The 27,004-nt window shown below is 45.7% G+C and overlaps 4 protein-coding genes and 1 long non-coding RNA gene across 14 annotated transcripts in view; 2 read left to right on the forward strand and 3 right to left on the reverse strand.

The window, feature by feature from the left end:
* TMEM126A (transmembrane protein 126A) lies at positions 28-8,041 on the forward strand. Of its 3 annotated transcripts, none has more exons than XM_021382657.1 (6): positions 28-82; positions 429-501; positions 1,740-1,864; positions 5,331-5,524; positions 6,763-6,877; positions 7,465-8,041. In XM_021382657.1, exons 3-6 carry the CDS (start codon positions 1,749-1,751, stop codon positions 7,667-7,669), a joined length of 630 nt encoding a protein of 209 aa, XP_021238332.1. In that variant the 5' UTR covers positions 28-82; positions 429-501; positions 1,740-1,748; the 3' UTR covers positions 7,670-8,041. The 3 variants fall into 3 exon arrangements, with proteins under 3 accessions (XP_021238332.1, XP_021238340.1, XP_021238349.1); XM_021382665.1 differs by having other exon boundaries at positions 43-132; XM_021382674.1 differs by lacking the exon at positions 28-82 and adding an exon at positions 167-189.
* On the reverse strand, positions 10,654-14,490 carry CREBZF (CREB/ATF bZIP transcription factor). Its single transcript, XM_021382644.1, has 2 exons — positions 12,958-14,490; positions 10,654-11,656 (listed from the first exon to the last, which is right to left on the reverse strand). Exon 1 carries the CDS (start codon positions 14,463-14,465, stop codon positions 13,581-13,583), a length of 885 nt encoding a protein of 294 aa, XP_021238319.1. The 5' UTR covers positions 14,466-14,490; the 3' UTR covers positions 10,654-11,656; positions 12,958-13,580.
* LOC110391030 lies at positions 14,410-18,034 on the forward strand. The gene is made up of 2 exons (XR_002433949.1): positions 14,410-14,547; positions 17,382-18,034. It is a non-coding gene; the product is annotated as an uncharacterized LOC110391030 (long non-coding RNA).
* Positions 16,147-19,218, reverse strand: CCDC89 (coiled-coil domain containing 89). The gene is made up of 2 exons (XM_021382635.1): positions 18,505-19,218; positions 16,147-17,497 (listed from the first exon to the last, which is right to left on the reverse strand). Exon 2 carries the CDS (start codon positions 17,461-17,463, stop codon positions 16,444-16,446), a length of 1,020 nt encoding a protein of 339 aa, XP_021238310.1. The 5' UTR covers positions 17,464-17,497; positions 18,505-19,218; the 3' UTR covers positions 16,147-16,443.
* Positions 19,819-27,004, reverse strand: part of SYTL2 (synaptotagmin like 2) — a 53,954-nt gene continuing 46,768 nt past the window's right edge. For all 8 annotated transcript variants that reach the window (XM_021382582.1, XM_021382565.1, XM_021382574.1 and 5 more), the window contains 7 exons: positions 26,492-26,661; positions 26,029-26,131; positions 25,501-25,671; positions 24,937-25,015; positions 23,792-23,891; positions 22,838-23,043; positions 19,819-21,879 (listed from right to left, as the gene is read on the reverse strand). In XM_021382582.1, the coding sequence (XP_021238257.1) occupies positions 21,734-21,879; positions 22,838-23,043; positions 23,792-23,891; positions 24,937-25,015; positions 25,501-25,671; positions 26,029-26,131; positions 26,492-26,661 (975 nt within the window). In that variant the 3' untranslated portion in view covers positions 19,819-21,733. The remainder of the gene's footprint in view (positions 21,880-22,837; positions 23,044-23,791; positions 23,892-24,936; positions 25,016-25,500; positions 25,672-26,028; positions 26,132-26,491; positions 26,662-27,004) is intronic.

Raw genomic sequence — 27,004 nt, forward strand, 5'->3', positions numbered from 1 at the left:
GCCCAATCAGAGGCGCCCTCTTGAAGCCGCCGCTCACGTGATCGCAGGCAAGATGGTGGCGCCCATAGGGGGCGGACTGGAGGTGGGAGGGGTTGTGGTGTGGGGACGGGGCCCGGCGGCGTGAGCGGCTCGGTGAGATCGGGCGGGCGGGACAGCGCAAGGTCGCGGGGAGGGAGCTCGGCGGTGGCGGTACTTTGGGAATCTTCCGAGGCCGGGCTGTGGTTGAGCGTTAATCCCTAGATCTTGGCCTGGAAGCGGGCCTGGGGGTTAGAGGGCAGCCAAGGCGCGGAGAAGGGAAGGCAATGGGTGCGTGGGGTGGGGAGATGCTGGGAGCCCCTCGGACGGGAGCAGGCAGTGATGCTCTGCTCCGAGGTATCGGTCAGTAACACAACATTTCCTCTTACGTGTTTGATATACCACACAAACAGGTCTGCGTGTCCTCAACCCAAACTCCTCAGAAACGGGAGACCTCAAACCTTGTGCTGGTCCTGCTGACCACAGGTGAGCACTGCTTTTTTGTCCCTGCGATCCCCGTTCCTGTATCCCAATCTGAGATGAATCACAGAATCGTAGGGGTTGGAAAGGACCTTTGGAGGCCATCGAGTTCAACCCCCTGCTAAAGCAGGCACCCTGCAGCAGGTTGCACAGGAAAGCATCCAGACAGGGCTTGAATCTCTCCACAGCCTCTCTGGGTAGCCCGTGCCAGTGCTCTGTCACCCTCACAGTAACAAAGTTCTTCCTGATCTTCATGTGGAATTTCCTGTGTTCCAGTTAGTGCCCGTTGCCCTTTGTCCTGTCACTGGGCACCACTGAAAAGAGCCTGGTCCCATCCCTTGACTCCCACACTTTAGGTATTTATAAGTATTGATAAGATACAGTCTCGTAGTTAGACTTTAGGAAATAGCTTTCAAATTAGAAAATAAACTTAAGCCGCTTATAACTAGACAATTGAAGTTTGTGTAATTCTCTATCCATTGTGGAAAAATACCTAAAAAAAGCATTTAAATCACTAAATACCATGCCTAACCACAAACCTTACGCTTTCTGACTTGATGTGTATCTCTGGCTAAGAGCACCAATAAAAAAGCCATTAGTGATGGCATGTAAAAGCAGGGAGTAGATATCCTTATGATTACTTTAAATACTTACGGAGTATGGAGATACATATATATATCCAACCCATATCCACCATGTCTGCTAACTATGTCCCTCAGTGCCGCATCTCCACGTTTCTTGAGCACCTCCAGGGATGGTGACTCCACCCCCTCCCTGGGCAGTCTGTTCCAGTGTCTCACCACTCCTTCTGAGGAGAAATTTTTCCTCATATCTAAGCTGAACCTCACCTGACACAACATAAGGCCTTGTCTGTCGTTGCCTCCAGGCGGTTTCCATCTGTATGAGTTCAGCAAGCTGCTGCCTGGCCACAGGGCTGGAGATGCGGTGGAGCTGGTGTCTGGAGGTGATCAGAGGGAGCACTTAAGCTGGCTCAAAGCCATTGTCAGACCCCAGCTGCAACACCCACCCTCCCACTAAAGGAAGCAGTTTGGTAGGGTTCGCATACTCAAAAATATCATAGACTTCTGGAGCTGGATTGCACGTTTTACATCTGATAACTGCCACAAAAAAAATAGGAAATGCATTTCTGATTGCATAGTGCAAAGGAATCTAAATGTTTGTTTGATGCGTACTGGGGGTGTGTAACTTTGGTTACGTTTCTTTCTTTGTTCCTTATGATCCAGGACTTCAAAATGACAGGAAGAGAATTTCTTGAACTAGAGTCTCCACAGCAAAAACTGTATTTGGAAAGAGTGAAGCGGATGGAAATCATACACGAGGTGTTGAATGAGCTTCCTAAATCAGATCAGTAAGTGCTGGTGAAATAAATGAACTGTATCAAACATTTAAAGTCTTTTGGAGACTGTTCTCTCTCCACTTTCTTTTGTATTGCAAACCTTCCTCGCAGTTACAAAAATATTGAATTGCAGAGAAGCTTCTTATTGTTCAGAAGAGAAAACTTGTTTTGTATTCCTCAAATATGGTTATCTCTCAGTGGTCCTGCTCAGTTGGTTTCTGGCATGTGCTCTCCAGTGCTTAAGGTTCTGGGATGGCTGATTAGCCCCGACCGGCTCTAAGCCTTCATACAGTCATACATTTTCTAGGAAACTGAAATGCTGGAGAGCATAAGGCAAAGACCCATGTGGTTCTGCAGGAGTTGTCAGGCATCGAGCAGAGCTGGCCTGGGGCCAGAACAGAGTGAGCGCCAAGCTGCTGCTTTCTGCACTTTGTTCTGTGCTGCTCCCTGTTTCAGGAAGGTGAGGCTGAGGTAGCCAGGTGGTGCTTACAAATCGACCAGAGTCATATGCCAGGCTCATCAGCAGGGGCACTGTGCAGCACAAAAATAGCTAAATAGCCTCTGGGCCTCACAGACACTGGTGTTTTATAATGCTGTATTTCACTGCAAAGCCTAACCGGACCTGAGCTGGTTGACACGTAGATATCTTGCTTACATCTTGTATGAATACTTTAAAGTAATGGGAAGCTTTTTGTTATTATTTTTAAACTAACAGGGCTAAATTGCTGGCTAAGCAAATTACAGCTAGTAACAGGGCCTCCCCATCCAGGTGAGAGAAGATAACACCAAGGCTTTATCCCTCATATCAAAGTGTTGTAGCTCTGTGTAGGATTTGCTGTGCTTGCATGCAACTTAAAACACACCTCCTTCCCCAGAAGAACTGGGAACTAAGTGGAAGGCAAATAACTCTTTGTAGAAACTGTGGTACCTAGAGATTGTTGGGCCTTGGAGAGAAATAGCTGTCATAAAATCATACAATTGCAGAATGCCTTGAGTTGCAGGGGACACACCGGGTTCATTGAGTCCAAGTCCTGGCTCCACATAGGACCACTCAAAACCCAAACCCCGTGCCTGAGCACGTTGTCTGAATGCTCCTTGAGCTCCAACTGCTCAGGGCCATGCCCACCGCCCTCTGGTGTTGGGCCTTTTCTTAACACCCAGCCTGACCCTCCCCTGACACAGCTCCATTCTGGGGGCCTGTGCCTTTATTTGAAGCTGCCCTAGCAGGCCTTGAAGTTTGCATGCTCTGCTGGCTGGATCACTGACAGCTGGAAGAGAAGGGGAAGCATGCTGCAGCCAAATCGATAGTTCATGTTCACCAGAGAGCGTGCTTTTAACACTAGAAAGCAAATATTAAACCATACAAAAGCAACTCTTTGGTCCTCCCTTTCTTTCCTTCAGTGCTGTGTAGCTATTCTGTACATCAGTAAGACTGATGAGATTCTGCTCCTCCTGTGTACACTGCTGCGTTCTAATTTGGATTCTCAAATACGCTGGTAAATTTTAATCTCAGTGCTCTGCATGTATGCATATGCACGCGGGCATTTCACTACCCGTGGTTGTAAATGTAGCAACAGAGTGGCTGGTTTTCAGAAACTGTGCTCTGGGGACAGTCTGTAAATGACATCCAGTACTGTGAGAATGGTGATCTGGGAAGCAAACAGGCCCATTTATTAAAGCAAACAAACGCACCGTGACTCCTAAATAAGAGCAGCATTGGACCAGCTAGGTTCCTGTGCTGTGTAACTTCGTAACTGAATTGTTAGTAGCATATGTCCATGTTTGAAAATGTGGTATGTACCAAGAATGAAAGCATTGTCCTATTCAAAATGGAAATAATCGGTGTCGTTAATTATCAGATGCTTGTAATGTTTAAGCTTTGCAGAATCAGCGCTTAAATCTACTAATGTTTTATATGGTTTCCAAGTGCTTAATGTTATTCTAAGCATTAAAGTGTGGAAAAGTTTTAGGGAGGTGCATTTTTAAAATAACTTATTTCATTCCTAAATCTTTAGAGGTTTTGATAATTTGGCAAATAAGTATGACATTTGCCCTAGCATACATTTTGTGACTGGTGAAGCATTTGATTATCTTTGAGCTTTCAGCAGTAAGTCCAACGTATGACGCACTTTAAAAATACACTTTTAACATAACATTATTGTCACAGCCTCAGAACTGAAGTGCCTTCCCGTTAATTGCTTTCCCTGGCAGTAGTTATTATTCTTGAAATCACAGAATGGCCTGGGTTGAAAAGGACCTCAAAGATCATCAAGTTCCAACCCCCCTGCTGAGTGCAGGGTCGCCAACCACTAGACCAGGCTGCCCAGAGCCACATCCAGCCTGGCCTTGAATGCCTCCAGGGACAGGGCATCCACAACCTCCCTGGGCAACCTGTTCCAGTGCGTCACCACCCTCTGAGTAAAAAACTTCCTCCTAATATCTAACCTAAATCTCCTGTCTCAGTTTAAAACCATTCCCCCTTGTCCTATCACTATCCACCCTCATGAACAATCGTTCCCCCTCCTGTTTATACGCCCCCTTCAAGTATTGGAAGGCCACAATGACGTCTCCCCGGAGCCTTCTCCAAGCTAAACAAGCCCATTTCCGTCAACCTTTCCTCACAGGAGAGGTTCTCCAGCCCTCTGATCATCTTGGTGGCCCTCCTCTGAACTTGTTCCAGGAGCTCTGCATCTTTCTTGTGCTGGGGGCCCCAGGCCTGGATGCAGTACTCCAGATGGGGCCTCACAAGAGCTGAGTAGTGGGGGACAATCCCGTCCCTCTCCCTGCTGGCCACTCCTCTTTCAATGCAGCCCAGAACACAGTTGGCCTTCCGGGCTGCCAGCGCACACTGCTGGCTCGTGTCCAGCTTCTCATCCACCAGGACCCCCAAGTCCTTCTCCGCAGGGCTGCTCTCAAGGAGATCTTCCACCAGATTGCCCCAGCCCAAGTGCAGCACCTTGCATTTGGCCTTGTTGAACCTCATTATGTTCACATGGCCCCACTTCTCCAGCCTGCACCTGAAATGTTTAGGTTTGTGGAAACCTAAGAAAAGCATTATTTTCACTGATCAGCTGACAGTGACAGGTGTAATGATCAGGAATGCACAACTTCCCTCTGCAAGTGAGATCAGTCACAGACTGCTCCTCGGGACTGTAAAACTGGCACGTGTTTCCATTGCTCTCTTCCACTACCTGCTGTGATGAATGTAGAGGGAAGTGTTTGCCAAGCTATTAAATGAAGAGTGTCTCTCACCATAGTATAGATTTCACCATCAGTAACTGCTCTAAGCTGTATGTTAAAAACATTGTAGCAGAATCCAGTCCCTCTGTTATCATGGGAAAAATAGTAGCTCTGGTTCTGTAAAAGCAGTGTGTGGACTTATTGTAGATTACCCCAAAATGAACTAGCACCGAAGAAACAAAGCAATTTTACATTTCTCATTTGCTAAAGAGACTTTTTTTTCTTCTTCTTCTTACAGGAACCTTTGTAATCATGGATCATACTTCCTTGCAGGAAATGCAAGCTTATGTGGCTTAACAGCAAATAATTTCTTCAGGAAGATCCTAAATATCAGAAAGGCTGCCATAATATCTGCTTTGCCAATGGCTGTTATTCCGTTTGTTTCAACAGTGGCAGTTTATGATGTTTTCCTGCGTGACCCTTTATTTTCAGGTAAAACATCATTATTTGTTGTTAGCAAAAAGGCTTTGCTTTCTGTGCACAGTGGAACACTGGAGGAACTGTTCCTGTCTGCAAAGCAGTGGTCTTGAAAACCTTGACTGGTAAAGCAGGGTTCCAAAAACAGATTATCCTATATGTTAGGCAGCAGTGAGCTGTTCAGGTTGTGAGTGGGAGAGAGAGGTATGTGTATTTTCACATGATCGTAATTCTTTCCTGTCAGACCTCCCTGATTTTTAGTACTATACTCTCAGAAAAGCGTGTGAAATTGGCATTTGAGCTGCAACAAAGCAGTTTGGTTTCCCCCCATCTGTACCATTTCATTTGAAGGTCAGTTTTAGAGTGATAAATTCCCTGTGGGCTAGCGTATTGGGCTTGGTAGTGGGAGCTGCAGGAATGGCAGAGCCCAGCACTGCCCCGTGTCAGAGCAGCTCCCAAAGGGACCCACTGCTGGGCAAAGCTGAGCCATGAGCGATGCTGGGTGCGCCTCTGGGAGAGCAGATTGAAAGGAGGGAAACAGTGCTGTGCAGCAGCAGCTGGGAAAGAAGGGTGAGAAAAGCCCCAAAGGTCAGTGCAGAGGTGTTCCAGGCACGGAGAAGCTGTTCCCTGCAGCCCAGGAGAGGCTGATGGTGGAGCAGGCTGTTCCCCTGCAGCCCACAGGCACCGCACGGAGCAGATCTCCACGTGCAGCCACGGAGGAGCCCGCAGTGCAGCAGTGGATGTGGCCTGAAGGAGGCACAGCCAATGGAGAGCCCCTGCAGGAGCAGCCCTGGGCTGGAGCTGCCACCTGTGTGGGACATGTTTAGTTTGCTTTTGGTTCTCAACGCTCTAGTTTGTTAACTTGCTGCCCACTGCTACATTAATTCCCCTTATGCCAAGTCTGTTCTGTCTGTGATGGTAAGTGATGAATGATCTCCCTGTCCTTGTCACTCTGTGAGCATTCTTTCCATCATATTTTCTCCCTCTCTTCTTCTGAGCCAGAGCAGTGTGGCCGGTGCTTAGCTGCCCACTGTTTTTTAACCATCACAGCTGGAATGAGAGTTGTTTTGTTTTGCAAAAGGAAGTCTGTTTAAAAAAGGAAAAATTAAAGAAAAAAAAAAATTAAAATCCTGCATACCTACACAGCTTGGCCATTTCTGCAAAGTGCCCGTTTCTGTGTTGCGTGCAGCTTATAAGTTGATGTGATAGAGCTACGTGGACATCGACAATGAAATGCTTTGCTTGTCCTGCAGGTGAGCTGGACTGTCAGGTGTGTGCTGTGGTCAGAGGAGGATTAATAGGTGCTGTTGTGGGCAGCCTGTACCCTATTCTCATGGCCATCCCTGTGAACGGAAGCCTTGCAGCCAGGTATGTCTTACTAACTTGCAGTGAGTTAAATTTGGTTATCGTATTTCCAGTTCTCAGTTTAAATTGTGCAGATTTTCAGTCTCTGCACACAGCGTCCTCCTGGAGGCTTTTGCTGTGTGGAAGGTGATTTGTACTAGTCATCTAATTGCAGGAAAAGGTTCCTAAGAGTTCCTGAGCTTCCAACCCTCTAAATGGGAAAAAAAAAATCTACAAAACCGAGCTGCAATACTGTAAAGCACTTAAGTTCAGCTTGGAACCTTACAAGCTATCCATGATGTGCATGGGCATGTTAAATTGAGGCTGCCATCCCACGAAACAGTGAAGATTTCTTAGTGATGTTTGGCTGGGCAGCTGAGAAATGTTTCTGCTGATGAGAAGTGCCCAGTACCCAGACTCCTTGGCAGGTGTGATTCTGTTGCATTTATCCAGAGAGAACTCAGTACTCCAGTACCACCAGGTGAATTTAACTTAGGAGAGGAGGGAGAGAATAAATATCTACCCAAAGTATTTGTATTGACTTTAAATACTGATGTTTAAATTGGATAGGGGAAAAAAAGTAAGTTTCTATCTCTGTTTATGCTCCCTAGGTACTCCTCATCTCCCTTGCCAGGGAAAGAGAACTTGCTACGCTTCTGGCTCTCAGTTTCTCAGCCTGTCTTTAGAAAGATGAGATTTGGTGTGCTTGTACAGGTTCTAACTGGAGTTTTTCTTGCCACTAAACATCACGGGATATATGTCAAAGTACTGGAGCAGATGAAGCCCGGCAGGGATCCTGAAGAGTTACAAGCCTGAAGTTAAACAGCTTTCCAGTTGCCATGGATAAGAAACTAATAGACGTTGGTACTTGCTGTCCTAATAGAAAACAAGGTTAAAACTCTGTGCTGACATTCTTCTCAACCCTGAACTTGAATGTAAGTTAAGATCCTTATGATGCCTGGCACAGAATATATACATTGACAACATCTCTATAAAGAGAAGTGTTTTTCTTTGGAAATGGGAAAAATAAGTCATTCTTCTATTGCACGCTTCGTGTTTGGCTCTAAGGTGGTGATTCTACATTTTACAGAAGATGTGCAAGTAAGCTTATTGGAAAAAATAATATTACAATAATGCAAATAATACTGATATTTAAAAAATAAAAATCGGGTAAGGTTTTTTTCTTGAGATTCCTCTAAATCTGAGCATTTTCCTCCCCTGAAGTTCACTGAAGTGGAATTCCTGTCAAGATTTTGCTTGGGCTGTTACCAGGGTACAGCTGTAAACTGCAGGGAATGCTGTGATCACGGAGCAGTCAGGATTGATACTCGTGTCGGAGAGTTCCCAGCACATACATTTACACTGTGATCAAAAAAGCCTCATTGGAACAAACTGTCTTCCGGCCAGTTTGCCTTGACATTGGTCTTCTCCTGAAGCAATGAGCTATCCTGGGAGGCCTCAAAGGGCCAGTGCTGTTGCTGTGGTATCTCAGCATCTCCTAGTTAGAAATTAGTGGTTCAGAGTGCTTTGTGAGTCAGGCCTGTCTTCACCATGACAGCTGTATGTTCCAGAGGCTTGATGTCCAGCTGGAGACCAGCAGCAAGCAGTGCTCTTCAAGAGTCTGGACTGGGACCAGTACTAACATCTTTCTGGGTGAGAAGGACAGTGGGATTTGCTACAGAAGCAATCATCTCAATCTGCTGCGTGGTCTTTATTGTGAAACCTGTGTCGTTAGAGCAGCTCCATACATCTTCATACAATTCTACTATCCCCAGAGATGCAAACGGTAATATCTACATTAATGAAAATTAAGAATTCAGCATTGAGACCCCTAATTGGCTTTCTTGAAAATTCCAGGTTTGACACTGATGAAGAATGCATTTTAGTTTCACGTTTATCTACAGACGTGTTATAGAAGGAAAATCGTGCTATAAATTCACGCTACCATGCTCTTATTTCTCCGTAACCAGGAGCAGTGGCCTTGTTTGTACAGGCAAAGCAGCACAATGACACTACAGCTGCAACTGCTGTTCCACAAAGTTGGTTTAGTGCTGCTTAGCCTGAAGTGTTCCTGTGTTCTCATACTGACCTGCATCTAAGGAGACATTTTGGCCATCCTCACCTTCATCATCCTCCACTTTAGAGATTCTCACAAACACTTTACTAGGCAGTGAGTGGTGGTATTTCCAGGAGTTGAATCATCAGACTTTAACCAACAGAACCACTTACCTGTGGCAAAAAAAAAATAATATTTTTAGCTATTACTTTGCAGTGGTATCTTTAAGAAGGCAATGAGTGGCTCAGTGGTTGTTATTTGAGCGTTTAGCAAGATCCAGCTGACAGTGTGAACAGGTCTTCACACTGCGGGTGACATTCAGAACCTCCTTCCTGCCCATGCACTGCTTTTATTCTGCTATCAATTCAAGTGGTAATTACTCTCCAAGTAAGCAAGGTAGCTTTCTATATAACGATAGAAAAATGACACTCCTCGGGGTCTTAGCTGTATGCCTTCTGCTACCTTATAGCTGCAAGGAGACAGTCACAGACTGCATAGCAGGCACGTGATGTGTAGCCCGTACTGATAGGCTTGTGACCAGTTGAAATCTGAACTCTACCAAAAGGATGCTAAGGGACTGGCTGTAGAGAAAAATGAAGACAGAATTAGTGCTCTTCTAGTGTTTACAGTGCACGTTTTTCATTCCAGTTGGCAAATCTCAATGTTACATCTACTCCACATCCCCCTGCATCAAGTCCTGTTCCTGGCATCCTCCTGCCAGCGGGAGAGGCAGCTTGTTTCTCCAGCTCTCTATATCCCACGTCAATTGGGTGAAAAAACACAGGCTGTGCTACTGCCGAGGTGCAGTTTCACACAGGGTGTTCTTTAAAGACAACCCAGCTGAGTATCCACAACTAATAAATCCTGGAAACGTGTACAAGTATAGTGCTATAAATAGGATCTTGTTGATTCTCACCGAGAAGCGTTTTGCGAGCTTCTGAGAACAGAGGTGGTGTGGGCAGTTAGAAGGTGCTCCCCCAGATGCTGCTAAGCTCCTCAGAGAACAGAAGTTAATGTGCTGTCTGTAAAAGACTGGCAGAGAACTGAGAATGAAATGGCTTCTTATTGCACTGCTCGGCAGGCTCCAGGTGACTGTGGGGTGAAGAAGTAGTGGCGAATTGAGTGTAGTCATGCGGTTCTGCACTGAAAGCCAGCACATTACTTTAATGTGCTCCTTCCACATAATGCATCTAAGAGTAATAGAAATCAAAGGCTTTGGCAGCACGTGGCTCGCTCTGGAGCTTTACAGATGCTGTCCCTTCAGAACTCTTAACACTTCCTACGCTCACCCTAATGCTGAACATAGAAATAACAACACGATGGAACACGATGGCTTGATGGCACGTTATTCACTATTTATCAAACCTCAGAACCTAGTAAGGATAGCAAGGAGGGAGATGCCAGGCTGTGGAATGTAAAAACCCCACTCTTCCATGGCTTACTGATTAAACATATTCACATTAGTAAAGAGCTGTGAAATACAAAGCATAATTACTGCTGAAGAACAGTTCTGTCTTTGGTTCAAGGAAGAAAGCCTTCGTTTCTTCTTCACCTCAAGCTTAATTTGAAAGACAGATGAGCAAGGACCTTCCTTCAGGATGCCCTGATCTTTTGTGTTCCATCAGATTACCCACAGAGCAGAATTTTCCCCTTTTCTCATTCCCATTTTGTGTAATGAACCACTCAGATAAAGCAAGGTGTAAGCGAGAAGAAAAAGGTGAAGAAAACATTTGAGCCCATCAACTGAAAGATCAACAAGGCTGATTTTATTACGATACCGTATTCTCATCTGGATGGCACATCATTACAAAGAAACATTTTACAATAGATTTTCAAGTATTAAGTCATTTCAAGGCTTCCACTTCAAAAAGCTACATTAGTAATAACACCCTACAGATGGTACAGTTGGTTAGAGTTTGAAATAACCTCCTCCCCTCTATTTGGTTTAAATATGATTCGGTAGGCACTAGATATGCCTGCAGCCACTTACTTTCTGGGACTTGTTCTCGCACAGGTGCACGTTGTTTTGCGTACCAGAACATCAGCTACTCTCAGACACGGCTCAGGGGTAGTTTGATGGCTGGAGCGATGGGCAGGCTCACAACAGAGATCAGATGCAAGTCCCTGACTCATACCGGTTTGCAGTGATGCAAAATGAAATAATGCATGTTGAACTTAAACTTCTGCACTGGAGTGACTGCAGAAATGCCACTGTAACATCCCACACTTGCAACATTAGCGTTTCCCTTTCCGTCATGCACACTAAAACTCAAACTGAAGCCTGGCTATGAAGCCTGAGCTAGGCAGATTCAACCCGGCCTCAATCTAACTCAGCGATTCCCGTTCTGTGTATCAGTCAGTGCACGCCTTGGTAAGGTCCTGGCGTAACCCACCAACTACAGCAGGTCACACAGTTTAAGACTGAAACTTGGGGCAGTCCTGCCGATGCCACCGCAGTAACACACGTCCTGCTGTGTCTCTCTTGTGCTGGCAGGGTACCCTGAACAGATGGAATTCTGAAAACACTGGAGAAAAACCTGTTTGATAGGATACTGTCTTCTAAATAAAAACATCTCGGGTGACAGTTAATGTATCCCAGCATTCAACCTTTGTTTGTTTGTTTAAACAAAGACAGCAAAAGCCCTGTTACCTCTTTATTCTCATTTCTTATACTACCTTTTAAAATAAAGCAGGAAATGTGGCCAGCAGCTGGTCCCGTCTCTTCTGCCCCAACACAGCTGAATCCACTTTAGCATAAAGAAAAACAAGGATGCTAAATACACGTGTACTTTATCACACAGTGACGTTTCACAAAGAAAAACAATATTCGTTGTACTGAGGGACACTGGGTAAGGTCTAGAACCAACAGTTCCAGTCGCTGGGAGAAAACGCTTCCGCTCAGCCTTAAATACCAAATTCAAGGCTTTAAGAAACAAGACTTCCAACACACTAGATAGAACTTTTTCTTTGAAGACGTTAATAAAGGGGACTGATGTAAGGAAACGTATTCTTTGTGAAACCTCACTTTACATATATTATCATTTTCACAATCCTTCTTCCCCCAGCTGACGTACAGAACCACCACCTAAACGTTGTGATACAGCTGCCAAAACAGCCCGCTCACCCTGTGTGATGGGAAGAAATACCGCTACCACACAATACACGCTACTGTTCTTCGAAATCTTTCCTCCTATCTCAGTTAATCAGGAAGAATTTTTCAATTAATTGGTCTCGAGATACGTATCTGCTCATCTCCAAACTGTCCTGAACTATATGAAGTTATAGATTTCTGGGTACTGTCAGAGGCTGAATTAACATCTCTACAGTAAAATTAAGCACATGCATATGCGTGCAGTTTCTTTAAGATGTAAAGCTACTTGGAAGTAACAAAGGAATTTCAGTGTGCGTGGGCAGAGATTATTTACGAGAAGCGAAAGTACTGAGTTACTCTGCGACCCTGCATCATTCCAACCACAGTTCTCACTGGAGTTCTACGTAAAAAAGTGACTTCTCTACATTAAGGTTGCACTGTACAGATGTAAGCAGCGTTTGGCTTCTGCTTGAACAGGAAAAGCTCTGCACCGTGAATTCAAGAAAGGCAGAAAAGAACTTTCTAAAGGGACCGTGCATCCCTAACAATAAACAGTGTCTTAAACCAACAGGTCACGTTTTTCATTTAAAAGCAATTTACTTGTACTTTTGGGACCTCCCCTATGATAAAAGACCGTACATGTCGTATCACTAGCGTATTTTCCCTTTTCCAGCTCATCAGCTCGTAGTTCAATAGAAAATTCCTATTTCAAACGGCAGAAAGCATTTACTTTTAATTCAGAACGCCGCTACCGTGTGCATATTGATTTAGAAAAGAAGAAAGCAGCTGATCGGAACGATTACGTTTTCCACAAGTGAGTTAGGAGTTAGAAACATCAGGGCAGGGCAGGCCAAGGACCAGAGATACCAACTCCTGGACCAGTCACCGCATGAACGGGACTGGCACAAGTAAAGCAAGCTGTCTGACACCGCATTATGGGAATATATTGATCCTTACCAGGTTGCGAGGTGGGAAACGACTGCTCTTTAACCCCTACACAACGGAGCCTGGCAGGGCAAGCACCTAAAAGAGAAACTGTCAGAGAGGTTTTAATAGTAACGCATAACCAAGATGCAGCACAATTTTATACGCATGCTTTCTTTTGCCGATCATTACTACTTTCCGTCCGGTGACGACGTCTTAACGAAGGTTTTGGTTTTCTAAGCAAGCATTTTCGGCTCGTCGGGATAAGCGGGCTAGGCATTAGCTGGCACAAGCCCGGCCTTAATGGACACCGCACGGCGGCCCCGAGCGCGCCGTCCGCCTCAGGTCGGCACCGTCTGTTCCGCGCGTGCTGAGCCGGGCTCTGCCGGCACCTCCGCGTGTCTGTGCGCGGTCACTACCGCGCCTCGGCTCCTCGCACCGCACCGGCTCGCACCGCCGCGGCAATCGGCCGAGGCCGCCACCCGGCTCCCGGCGTTCGAGGCTTCTGTCACCTGACGGCGACAGCTTCCCCTCCTCCGCGTCTCCCCCGGCACCACCCCAGCACCGCTGTTACTTTCTCCTTCTTTCCTCCGCGCCGCGACGCGAGGCCGCAGCGGGGCGAGCAGCCCTCCGGTACTTGCGGCAGGAACCCGACCCTACGTTTTGAAGGAGGCGGCCGCTCGCCGAGCGCAGATGGAGCAGAACTCCACCGACACCTGATCCCGCTCCACGTGCAGGCAGATCCCGCCGGGGGCCGCCCACTCCTCCTCGGGCTCCGCGGCCGGCGCCCGCTCCGGGCCGGGCGGCCGAGCGCTGGGCAGCGCGTAGTCGTGGTCGCCGCTGTCGCCGCCGGCCCGGAGGGGCTGCTCCTGCTGCTGCTGCTGCTCCTGCTGCTGGCGGCGGGCGTCCCTGAAGAGGCTGGTGCCGAGGCGCAGCCCGCCGGCCCGCGTCCCGGCCAAGCGGCTCAGGAGCTGCCCCAGCGCGCTCTGGTTGGCCAGCACGGCCCGCAGGTAGCCGCTCTCCCGCTCCAGCTCCCGCAGGCGGCGGCTGAGGCCGCGGTTGCGGTCCCGCAGCTGCCGGTTCTCGGCAGCCAGGCCCTGCAGGCGGCTCTCCAGCCCCAGCACGTACTGCTTCTTCTTCAGCCGGTTCAGCCGCGCCGCCGCCGCCGCCTTCAGCCTGCTGCCGGCCCCGCCGCTCCGCCTGCGGCCCTGCCCCGAGCCGGGCAGCGCGCCCGCTTCTCCGCAGAAACAGCCGCTCAGCTCCGCGCCCGCGTCCCACTCCGGCCGGGCCGCCTCCAGCAGGTCTCCCAGCTCCAGCCCGGGGAACCAGTCCTCTTGCTCCCACACTTCCAGCGGGCCTTCGGCCGCCTCCGCCTCCTTCTCCGGCTGCTGTTGTTTGGGCCGCGCCGCGCCCGGATCCCCTTCCCCGCCGCCATCCCGCCCTCTCGGGGCCTGCCCCGCGCCGGCGAGAGGCCGCACGGCGCCCGAGGGGCTCGCTCCGCCCGAGGAGGCCGCCAGCAGCTGGGTGAGGCTGTGCCGCATGGCGGCCGACGGACGGAGGAGGGGGCGGCGGCGGCGGCGGCCGCGGGGCCCCAGGAGAGCGGCGCGGAGCGGCGGTGCCGCGGTGCGTGTCGGGAAGCGGCGGACGTGAGGGGATCCGGGGGCGGGGGGGCGAGGAGGGGGCGGCGGGGGATGGCTGCTGCTGCGGCTGCGCCCGCGCGCGGGAAAAGCGCGTCTGTGGGGGAGAGGGGTCGGTGTGTGGGGACCTGACGGTGCCTGAATCGCTGCGTTGGAACGGACCACCCACTTCTAACCCCTGCCGTGGGCTGGGTGCTCCCCACCAGCTCAGTTTGCCCAGGGCCCATCCAACCTGGCCCTGAGCACCTCCAGGGATGGGGCACCCGCCGCACTCTGGACAGCGGTGCCAGGGCCTCTGTTCTCTGTGTAAAGAATTTCTTCCTAACCTAAATCTAAATCTGTCTTTTAGTTTGAAATCGTTCTCCCTTGTCCCGTCACTATCACAGAATTGTAGGGGGTGGAAGGGACCTCTGGGGACATCGAGCCCATCCCTCGCTAAACCAGGTTCCCTGCAGCAGGTCGCACAGGGAAGCATCCAGGCAGGTGTTGAATGTCTCCAGAGAACCAGACTCCACATCCCTGGGCAGCCTGTCCCAGTGCTCTGTCACACTCACAGTGAATAAGCTATTCTTCACGGTCACATCAAACTTCCCTTTCCCAGTTTGTGCCCCTTGTTGTGTCACTGGGCACCAGTGAAAAGAGCCTGACTTGGTCTTTCCTTTAGATATCTATAAGCATTGATAAGATCGCCTCTCAGCCTTCTCCAGGCTGAACAGTCCCCAGCCTCTCAGCCTTTCCTCATATGGAGATGCTCCAGGCCCTGATCAACTCTGTGGCCCCCTGCTTCAGTCTCCAGCAGTTTACTGTCTTTTTTGAACTGGGAAGCCCAGAACTGGACACAGCTGTGGCCTCACCAGGGCAGAGCACAGGGGCAGGACCGCCTCCCTTGACCTGCTGGCCACGCTCTTTTTAATGCACCCCAGTGCATCAGACTGTGTAAAAAGTCAGTCTCTAAGGCATGCTCACGTGGTGAGAACTTGGAGAGCTCCACTGGCAGCTATTTGGTAGATCATGGGCTGAGTGATGGAGGCTTCAGGAGCTGAAACTCAGCAGCCAAAAAACTCCTCCTTGGCTGGGAGAGAAACAGGAGAGCACGGGGAGCCTTGCTGTCTGTCCCATGGCGCTGACAAGAAATGGAAAGATTTTTGTCAAAAATTGCCAGACCTGTGCCCTTAGGTTTTGTACCACCTAGACCCTCAACCTCCTTTGAAAACAACTGAAGTCACCCAAAGGATCTGTTATTTTGAGTTGAACGGGGATATAAATTAATGCTGTGGCATTAAATAAGACTAAAAGAACTGTAGAAATCTACAGAACAACTACACGTAATATTTTGCTTGAGTTTACTATTTGGACCCAGTAAGTTTTGAAATTGTTACCAGTCATGGCACAGCAAGGTGGGATTCCATTCTTGGATCCTCAAAGACGCCTCTAAAGCGTCCCACATCTCTTGAACTTCAAGGGAAAATCAAACATTGAAGACTAAGGGTTTCAGGTTTTGGAAGGGTTTCCATTTTGGAAAACAATGTGCTTTTGACTTTAAAAAAAAAAAAAAAAAAAAAAAAAAAAAAACTTTGATGCGGTGTTAGGACCAAATAAAATCAAATTCATATTTTAACTTTTCCACCCTAATCTTTCATGTTACAGGTCTGACGTGGTTTGGCTAGTTCGACAACCCCTGCTCAGATTTAATGGTGTAGAGCTCTTATGAAAAACTGTAACAAAAAAAAAAATAAAAGGCTACAGACCAGTCCTTGCAGAAGGATTTAAGCTTGTGAGTACATTACAGAGATCTGCTAGAAGACAGCTGCATGAACAGGAACAGAAATCAGTGGTGTGGTACAGTAGAGGCACCTGCTAAGAATGGAGCAGAAAGCTGACATTATGCCTTAAAGTGACGGAGCTTGACATTCAGCGCTTTTTCTTTAGACAGTAAATCCATACTGTGCTTTCTGAAAGCATCAAACTGCAGCAAGAGCTCACTGTATGCCTGGTGGCTGCTTTTCAGCTCTTGCTGGAGCTCTTGGACCTTCAGGTCGTAGTTTGCTGCCAGTTCTTTGACAACGTTCTTCTCTGCTCTCCATTTGGCTCTTTCTGCCGTCTCCAGCTTCTTCCCCAGTTGCAGAATTTCCCGTTGCTTTTCTTGCAGAGCTTTGCCCCTTTCCGTGGCCAGGTTCAGTAACTGCTCTTTCTCCTCATTTGCCCTCTCCAGCTTGGCCTGCAGCTCGATATCGTGAGCCTTCTGCTGGCTTTCTCCATGCTCTAGCTGTTCCATGATCTGTTGGTGCTCCTCCTGTAGGCACTGCAGCTGTTGTCTTAGCGAGTCAACCTCCAAGCTACAGACATGTGCTCGCTGGTTCTGAGCTTCCAGGAGCTCCTTTTCTAGCTGCTGGGCTCTGTAACTCTCAAAAGCGCATTTCTCGTGCAGGGCATCCAGCTGCTGCGAGAGCTCTCTGGCCTGGGTGGCAAGCTGGAGCACTTCAGCCTCCTTGTCCTTCACTGCTTGGCTGAAGAGGGTTTCGTTCTGCCGCAGGCGCTGGTTTTCCTCCTTCAGCTGTGTGTTCTGTTTCTTGTGTTCGTCCTTGGAGTAGATCATTTTTTCGCGGTTGCTGGCCAAATCCTCCAAGTACTGAATCCGCTGGGTCTGGGTTTTTAGTTTCACAGCATCCTCTAGCCTCAGTTTCTCCAGTTCCACGTTGAGCCGCTCCAGGCTCTTGCAGCGTTTGCGTGCATCATCCGTTTTTTTCTTCAGGATACAGATAAGGCGATGCTGCTCTTCCAGGCGTGCCCGCAGCAGAGCCTTCTCTCTCTTCTCCTCAGGGCTCTCACAGGGTGTCTCCAGGCCTTCTGTCAGATCTTCTGCATCTTTGCCCGTCTCCGCGTCACTTGTGTGGTTGGCCATCACTGCCTCTCTCTCCTCGTGGGCCCTGAAGACTCTGTCACACACAAAGATGAAACAACATTTCATAGGGACCGATTCTCTTAGTGACATTCGTCAGATTTAAGTGTTCCCAGCACTGCACTAAGCTGGTGGACAGGGAATCTCAAAACCAAGAGCAGCCCTGCAGCCCTCCCTGCCTCTGGAGACCTCACGATGCAGACTGAAGAGAAGGACCAGACCCCACGATGCAAAAGCAAAGAACTGTAGGCGTGGTATTGACATAAGCCTATTCATTTGCCAATTACTAGCTTTGGTAATTATTCCTTCTTAAAGCACTGTTTGTTTGAGCTACAAGAAGTACTATTACATTTAGGTAAAAAGCCAGTAAATGATAAAAGTGTAAATAATTCCTTATCAATCCTTTTCCTCTGCTTTTATTTTCTCCTGCAGATACAGAATTATAAATGTAAGTAGAGCACAGAGGGTCAGATCAATCCTCAAACTGATTTTGATACTATATTACTCATTAAAAATAGCTGAATAGCCTTACACTGTGCTTAGAGATTCATGAATTAAAAAAAAAAAACATCTACTCAATGGCAATAATTACTGAATACACAGTAATAAAGAGAGAAGGTTCCTTGTTTGAGCGTTAGGGCTGATTTGCACTAACAATTATTTTAGGCATATGATTTTAAAAGTCTGGTTTCTCATCTGAAGATATTTATGTTACAGCAGCTCCACCACCATTATTAGTGCCTAATCACATGGCGTGCTACCCAGACGTATGAAGAGTTACTCTAAAACTCAAGTACAGCGTTCACTTTCAGATGCAGACCTGCAACGACACAGAGTGTGAAATAGCCTGCTGATAACCAGGCTTTGAGACCTCCTGTGCCTTGGCTGGGGGTAAAGGTAAGGCACAGGGAAAATTCCTTAGAGAAAGGACTAAAGGAAGGACGAAGAGCAACACGCAGCAAAAACGAACATAAGCCTGCCAAGCCTGGACAGATTCCAACCTGTGTAGTGGTGACAGCAGGGATGCTGCTTCTGGGTACTCACCTTCCGCTGCTGCTGCTTTGGGTCCTGCCAAAACATTCAGTTATAACAGGGAAGGAGCAAAAGGCTGGGGCTATCCAGTGGAAAAACAACAGAGAGAGGGGCTTAGGAGGACAAATCTTTTCTCTTGCCAGGTGTTTTCCTTCCTCGGCCCGTTTGTTGACACTCCTAGCATGGGGCTTGTGTCCATGGCAATGCGGGTCTGAATGGGTCACTCCAGAACTCCTGCCTTCAGCCAGAAGTCATGGAAGTAGCTGGGAGTAGTTCTTAGCAAACAAATGCTGCTAACACTCCCCAGGGCACCCAGATTCAGCAGAGGGAAGAGGATTTCCTCGAGCCTGAAGAACTCCTTTTGGCTCACGCCCTGCATGTGCCAGGGGAGACCACAATGGCAGGCTGTGACCTTTGCAGAACATGCTGGAGGCCCGTAGCCCTCACCCTGAACAACTTGCAGCTTTATTCACAGTTGGTGAAAAATGTAGCAGATACAATTGGGAAGGGGAAAAACAAATACAGCTGGAGTTAAAAAGTCAGGTGTATGCTTTGCTGACTCCATTGGGAAAGGATAAGAAGCAAAGATGTGATGTGGGTAAAGAATAGGAAGTGAACAAGACAAGGAGGGCATGGTACCACATCTTCCAAAATGGGTAAAATCAGAGGGAGGTGGGCTGCCACACTGTCTCGCTCCAATTATCAGAGGTGAGATGGAGGATAGGTGTAAGATTAAGACTCAGAAAGGAGTCTTTTTTTTTGCCCAACCAGTTTATCATAGAAGCTTTGGTTAGCTAGGCCTGGGGATGGGAGGTGGGACAAAGAAAGCGACAGTAAGAAGACAGAGAAATAAAAGCAAGTGTTTGTTATGGGAATACAGAGATAATTACCACTGCAGTGTCACAGTGTTCCATGAGTCCGGTCAGCAGCAGGGTGGGGGTGCAGACTCTCTCTCAGTCGATCACAGGCAGAAGGAAAACAGGAAAACACAACAAGGGAAAAGCATGTGCTCCCGATTTTGCAGAGTCCTTCTATACTATATACTGTCTGGTTCTTGGGTTGCCCACAGTGAGGACACGTCCAACACAGGTGCAACAGTCCGGTGCAGGCTTATCAATATCAGAGAAGCCCGGGCCTTCACACAAGGCCGAGCCACTGCATCTCAAGAGCAGCCCAGAATGTGCCAGGCGTCCAGACATTGCCCTTCTCTTCCTTGCTCCTCACACCCCTGTGCAGGCACAGATGCCTCCAGTTGTCCTCGCGTTCCACAGCAATCTTTGAGACAAAAGGAGTTTTCTGCATGGCGTCTCACACACACCGAGAGGATTAATATTGTCACAGAAGTTTTATTTGGATAGCAATTACGTTTTTAACTACTGGATTTTGTACAGTACAGAACGCAGGAGATTACACAGCACTTGCCTGCAAATCTAAAGCTTCAAGACCCCATCTCTGAGCCGAGGTCCCCAAACTACTTTGACACCGCAACGTATTTAGGCTTCACAGGAAACAAAACAACAAAAATTTATATACCTCTTCAGTTGTTGGTCATGTTTTTGAGCAACTTTTTAAGGTGAAAATGAAATCCTGTAGCCAGCGAATACAAATAAACAGCTGCCTGCCACACTTAAACAAATGATTGTTCCTGTGTAAGTATGAGCTAATGTGCGCACCACGCTTCAGAACAACGTATCCGTACTTAAATGGTACAGCAGTTACTTTGCTTTTGTGTTCTCAGATAGCCACCCCTGGATGGGCGGTGATTGTGATAAGCCAAGTGCAATCTGTACCAGCTGCTGATCTCATCCACAACAACCGAGGCAATCAGGGATGGAGACCAACGGCTCCTCTTGGCATTTGTCATCTCCAGACTGCCTAGCTGTTGAAACAACGGCTGTTGCCCAGCAGGCTGAACAGCACCTTTCCTTCATCCCATTCATGGCGTACAACAAATACCAAAGAGTCCGAGCATTTACATTTTTAAGATTAAATTAAGCAACTGAGTTGGAGCTGTGAAGAGCCATTTTTCTCTCCCTGATCTTAGACGCAGGATTTTACCAGCCTCTAGGTCCTTGCAGTTGCAGCAAATAAATGCACATTTATTTTCAGAACCATTTTCCACCTGTTTCATTATACTGCATACTCATACAGCGTAGCTAACGAAGCATTGAGTTTTAATAAACAAATTATTTAGATTTAAGGCTGCTTTTATTTTTTTTTTTAAGAAGTAATACGCTTTGTCTTTTTCGCATTTATCTTCCTTTAGTGGCATGCATTTCTACAAGTGACAAATTCCTGTCCCATTTCACGTGCTGCAGAGCTCTCTAAACCAGGGCTGCCATAATCCCAGCGTTCTCCTAAGGGTGGCGCTGAAGAACAGAGAAATGACTTTTGGCAAAACAGAAGCTAACAGGAACACGTATAGATAATGAGTGCACTTTACAAAATAAATACCCAATACAGTAATCATCATTCAAACAAGCATAGCTCCTTTAGAGTAGCATTTGAATGAAGAAGTGTGACTCCAATGCCTTCAGCAATTAAAAGCAATGTTGATGTATTAGCAAGGCGATGAACAAATATATAAGCAAACTTTATAAAGTTATTTTTTCCTAGTGAAGTGGAATTAACAGTCCTCTGCACCTTGCAGAATAAGATATCAACAGTGCCACTTCATGTAGTGCTGCTCCCATTACAGAAGCAACTTCTATATCGTATAAAAGTACAACTACAGGTGAAAGGGGCTTTAAAAAAGACGTTCTGCACAGTCCTTGCTGGAGAGATCCAACGTAGCATAGTGAGGATTCAGCTGTAGGCAGACGCTGAGGAGCCTGAACAAAATGCCACCTGTTGCTATTCAGTCATTAACAACACCTCACAAACAAACAATCCAGGGAGTGCAACAAGTTTACTCGCTTTTCTTTTTTTGCTGGCAATTTAGATTTAAGGAATAAGCAACACTTCAATTAGGCAACACGAGCATTCAGGAATCACAGATCCCTCTACCACTGAATTCTCTAAGTGCATTCTTACTTGAATATATTTTCAGTGAAGAAGAGATAGCCCCTTAGATTTGCATAAATACTTTGAAATATGAAGTGACGCTTGCTAGCACAAAAACAGCACAGCCATGGAGCAGACCATCAAAAGAGCTATTGTGTTCCTCTTCCAAGCTTCACCTCCACACCTTTTAATTCCATTCCCAAGAATTCTTTTTGCCACTAGCAATTAGAGAGCCACCTTATTTTGTCAATTTTGCAACCATTAGCATCCTGAGAGGTAGTGTATCTTCCACCCATGTGTTGGGCGACTTTATCATCTTCTCCCACAGGGCAGATTCATCTGAAGTGGAATCCATCCAGTCTACTGTAGTTCCGTAGCTCTTGCCTATGATAAATATCAGAAACATTAATCACTCAATACGAAGCAGACTTGAGAGCTGACAAGCAAATTTGCCTGTCTTCTCAAACAGGATCACCTCCTCAGGTAGTGCTGTCAAGGTCCAATTCTATTATTTTTACGGTTTAACAATTCCATCAAAGGCGATTAATGACAATTCTGCATACAAACTTCATTATCTTTCTCCAGGTATTTTTTTTTCCTTGTTATTCTTCTTTTTGTCACAGTCCCAAGGGCAAAGATTAACATCTGAGTGAGCTTAAAATAATATGTCCACTGGTTTTATACTGTAAAGTGTTCTTGAGTAGTTAGGACTAAGTTTGATGTTTAGTAACCTCACTTGTATTTTAGGTTATTCTGCTGAACCATATGAGAATTCATTTTTTCTTGCCTTTGCTTTAAAAGATTGGAAATGCATTGTCTCTCCTAGGACAAAGTATAACGACTGGGAAAAGCATGCAGTTCTATCTACATATCTCACACCGCATTTCTGCAAAAAACGTCTTTGCCTTTCTAAGTTTCCATATCCAAAATCTTCAAATCTTATCACGCATTCCCAATCTGCGTGAAATCCCTTTTATCTCCACCCAGTACTGATTCAATACATATCTAGTTTTTGCATGCATAAGTTTGTGATATATTATCCAGATTCTGGGTGCAGGAATAGCGTATTCTTGTACTTCAAACCATACCAGGTATGATGTAAGGACAAAGGTTTATTTCTACTACATTTGTTCTAACTTGTAAATGGAAGTAGTATTAGGGCTGATTGACAAGGCAGGATACGTGACAAAGAATAGACAGCTTACTGAATGAAACTCTTTAGTAAATAAATGGCTGAAAGGCTGTTTTTTTTTTGTTTTTTAAAAAAAAGAAATGGAAAGGAAAAGGATAGAAAGGAAAGACAATTTTGTAAATTAAGGATTAATCTATTCATTTCTAGTACCTGTTCCAAGGCCTATCCTGAGACCTCCCAGAAAATGGTTGACAAGTTTGTTGTGATCCCAGACTGTGAGTTCTACACAGGCTTCTTTCAAATCTTCTGGTCTAAAACCATCATAGACCATGGTATGGTTGAACACTGGGTTTGTAGTTTTTGACACTGTTCTTGTTTTCTGGCGACTTTTTCTGCTGGTATCTGGAAGAATCGTACTTCAGAAAGAAAAAAACATTGTCAGTTTGCACTGCAAGTTAACAGCATAACTGGCATTAAATGTGTTCCATAAACACATTAACACTCCTTTGCATGTTACGAAGCAACTGAAGATAAAATGCTTCAGCATCATGGAGATGAAATCAAAGGTCATGTTCTCAGTCCCTTCCAAGAAATGGATATATCCACCCTTGTGCTTCAGAGGATGGAAGGGAAGAGGCACAAGTGAGTTTGTTTGCTGGATTATCACTAATGGTGCTGAAACCTTTTAGCCACTGCCAGAGATTTCCCAACCATCTTGCTACCCTCTTTACATTTTTAATCAGTTTGTAGAGAGGAAGAAGGAAGAAATACAGCTGTGCCTCTCACTTCTATCTTCTCCCCTGATGTGGTAAACTAAAGCATACTCTTGCACAAATCTGCATTGTTTAAATACAACTTATACCAGACACAAGACTTCACTTAAATCTGACTAGCCCTTGCACCAACAAGCTCAGCAGATGAAATGAAAAGGTGGTGATTACCAAGGAAGCTCTCCCAGTACATCTTACTTGGTAGTAAATACTTAGCATCTTGAAGTTACAAGCTCTGCAGGACAATTTGCATTACAAGAAAGAAGAATCAGAAAGTAAGTATTTGTGTTTGTTTGTTTGTTTGTTTTTAATTTAAACATAGAAAATTGAAGGTAAGATTAGAAATAATCAATCACGCGCCACCATTTTTGATGACTTCAACCACAGTTCTTACCACTTAATAAAAGAGTTGAGTCTGTTGCCCCTCAGAAGAGGAAGATCATGGCATTCCTTCACCCAGATGTGGACCTCACCAGTGGACAGAATCTTCTTTCCTGTAAAATGACATAAAAATTCCTGGCTCTGATTAATCTTTGTAGGCACCTAGTTTAGCCTTTACCATTGCTTACACTTTCAAACGAGCTCCTCTGTGGTCTTAATGTATTTGACTCTTATTGACTGGCTGGCTGGATTAAGGAGCTGGCCTGGCTTCAATATCAGGCCAGTCAGTTATAAATTGTCAGACAAGAACAACCCAAAAGATCATTCAGCTAAAAACTGCAACAATCTGAATACTTAGGGTATTTTCTACTTCCAGTATCGCTTGAACGTAATGTGTTGTAATTGTTTATTTAACAAATCACAGCAACTGTCCGATGATTTCTTAATCTCCAAAGCTAGAGAGAAAATAAAACGTAAGTATACAGACTGGATTAACTGGACTGTACTTCTAAAACTACAACAACTAGGTAATTTCTTCTGTAGGAACATGAAAATAATAGAAGACTCTGAAGTGATCCTCAAACTGAATTTATGGCCAGAGTGACCTAATCCTCTAGGACAAAAAAAAGTTAAAACAAGACATCTGAATTTGTTGAAAAATTTTATGCAGCCACTTCCCACCTGTTGTGGTTTGAAGTGTTAATCACATAACGCCCCTCTCTCCCCTTGGGACAAGGGGGGAGAGGAAGAGGACAAAAAAAACTTGATTAAGATGGGAAAAACTAATTTGTTAAAAGGAAATGTGAAATAGTACACAACAGTTAAGAATGATAAATCAAACAAAGCAAAAATAAATGGGAGTAGAAAGAGACCTAGTCTTTATCGGCAGGCCCTCACCGCTGCCTCCCAGAAAAGATGAGAGCTCTTCCCTCTCACCTGGAATCGGAAGATCATGTCTCCCAGAGCCAAAACTCATGTGAAATAGTTGAGTCTGCCCGAAGCACAGCACACAGAAAGTGCACCCAGCACTGTGCTTATGCATCAGACAGCCTGCTGCATGGTGCCATGGTATGGAACACTGAGAAAACCAGGACACCACCCAACCCACCCCTTGCCCCCAACTAAAACTCCAAATGCCCGGCAAACCCCAGTGCATACCTCCAACAGGTTGTGGAACATACTGGAGGGCTAGTTTCATCTCCCCTCTGTTTTCTAGTTCAAAAGCCATCGCTGAAGTCTGAAATTTAAGGAAAAACACACATCTCAAACACTACAGTTCACACACACAAAACTTTGCACAGTAACAAGCTTGACCTGTATATGACAATTTTTTTTTCTTGTTTTCTTCTCCTTCAGTCATCCCCCAGTTTAGAGGAAACGAGAGATTTAGGGTAAGTTTAACCACTTGACAGTGCCTCAGATACGTAGTTCTACCATGAAAGTAAAAAACAAGACCCAGGAGAGGTCAAAAGCCCTTGAGAGCACTTCTTCTCCATTGCTGTGTACTTAGAAGTGGTACATAAGAAACTTATTCTTTGTGCAATGGAAAGTGCACTTCATAAACTCACTTCTGTAGGAGTATCACTTCTTCATATTCATCTCACTTCTTTACATTGAAAAAAAAACACAGAAGACACAGAACATGCCTAAATAAAGAATGGTTTGGTCTTTCACACACACAGCAGAAAATATAAAGCAGTTAACCCATCCTTTATAACCTACCCTTGGCTTGAGTGGAAACCAGTTGATCTGCTTGTTGGATTTATCATTCCAGTCCCAAGTTCCTAAATCCAGCTCCACTTCACCAAGGAAGCTATTCCTCCCAAAGGTATCGTTGTGCCAGACAGAGATATTAAGGCTTTGGTTCTTTAGGAGGTCTCTCTCAATTTTGTACTGCCAGGAGGGAGAAATGAAGCGGAAAACAAAAGTGACAGTTAGAGAAAATGTGTCTGAGTTTGCAACATCCATAACTACTCACTTCATTTCAAAAGAAAACTCTCTTCATATTTTAACTTTTCAAACATCTTAAGTTCCTACGTAGCTTGAGTTTGTTTGCAGGAACTATACAACAGTCAATGTTCTCAGTGCTGTATCCAGAGTATACTATAAAGTGTATAAACATAGGTACACTTGTGGAGCAATCCATCTGAACGCAAATATCTCTTTTGAGAGCATCTGAATCTGCAAAGTTAGAAGTCCTCATACTTCATGCACACAGTATTTCATGCCTAATCTGTGTTTGCTATATACCCGCAGTATTTCATTGTAGACTGGATTAAAAGTTTTCTTTTTCACCGAGGTCTTCCGTTTGCCCAGCTTGTATTTCTCTGGAAGCAGGTATGTCTTCACGTACCTAAAATGGAAACAGATTAGTAACAGGAGCAAGAAAACACCCCTTCCAACTTCCCATTCCAAAATACACAAGTATTTACTTGTAAAGTAAAAGAAATCCACTTAACTAAGTCCCCTTAATCTCAGAAGTTAAAATTTAAAATAGAATTTCATACTCTTAGAAGTTTGAACTTCCCACATTAATGTATGCAACAATTTATACAGCGATTCTACATTCAGTCCAGAGTAGAAAAACATGCAAAACATGTTAAAGCTTCCACTTACTCGGTTGTTTACTCCAGCATACGTATTAGTCGGAAAGGAAATACAGTTTTCATTTGCACATTACACTAGGAAAAAAATATTCTCTGTTTTTACTTACGGGTCTGAACGCTGTCTCTTGACATCTGCAACTGCCAAGTCTTTACATTGGCAAATGAAAATGTGGAGTTCGTTCAGTTGTTCTACGTAATCAATAGCAAACTGAATGTTCCCTTTCACGTCAACACTGCCAAAGTCTCCACTATAGACGCTCATTAAACTTCCACTCACCTGTATCATATACAAGGAGAAAAAAATTCTAATTTCTGGCTTTGCATTTCTCCCAAATACTTTAAGAGAGCAGAAGTTACTTTCAGGATTCAGACAATAAAGAAATTAACTATGACCCCTTAGATGTAATTATGAAATGTAGCAGACACTATTATACAAGTTCCTTAGCAAGCAGGTTAGCAAAAGGAAGAATGTTATTTGTGAATCTTAACAGGTGTTAGGCTAAGTTTTTGACAACAACAAAAAAAGAACCTGTTTACTTCATTGAGACAGAATAAAAAAATGATAGGATGCTATACATCTAGAGATTGTGTGAGATCATATCCTTGAGATATAATGTCTA

The sequence above is a fragment of the Numida meleagris genome, chromosome 1 (assembly GCF_002078875.1).
Source record: "Numida meleagris isolate 19003 breed g44 Domestic line chromosome 1, NumMel1.0, whole genome shotgun sequence".
Classification (NCBI taxonomy): Eukaryota; Metazoa; Chordata; class Aves; order Galliformes; family Numididae; genus Numida; species Numida meleagris.

Bases quoted from the DNA above. Each gene is read 5' to 3' on its own strand.
- TMEM126A (XM_021382657.1), top strand. From the start codon at position 1,749: ATGACAGGAAGAGAATTTCTTGAACTAGAGTCTCCACAGCAAAAACTG. The intron at 1,865-5,330 runs GTAAGTGCTGGT...TTCTTCTTACAG, and splicing joins GAGCTTCCTAAATCAGATCA to GAACCTTTGTAATCATGGAT. The intron at 5,525-6,762 runs GTAAAACATCAT...CTTGTCCTGCAG, and splicing joins GCGTGACCCTTTATTTTCAG to GTGAGCTGGACTGTCAGGTG.
- CREBZF (XM_021382644.1), bottom strand. From the start codon at position 14,465: ATGCGGCACAGCCTCACCCAGCTGCTGGCGGCCTCCTCGGGCGGAGCG.
- CCDC89 (XM_021382635.1), bottom strand. From the start codon at position 17,463: ATGGCCAACCACACAAGTGACGCGGAGACGGGCAAAGATGCAGAAGAT.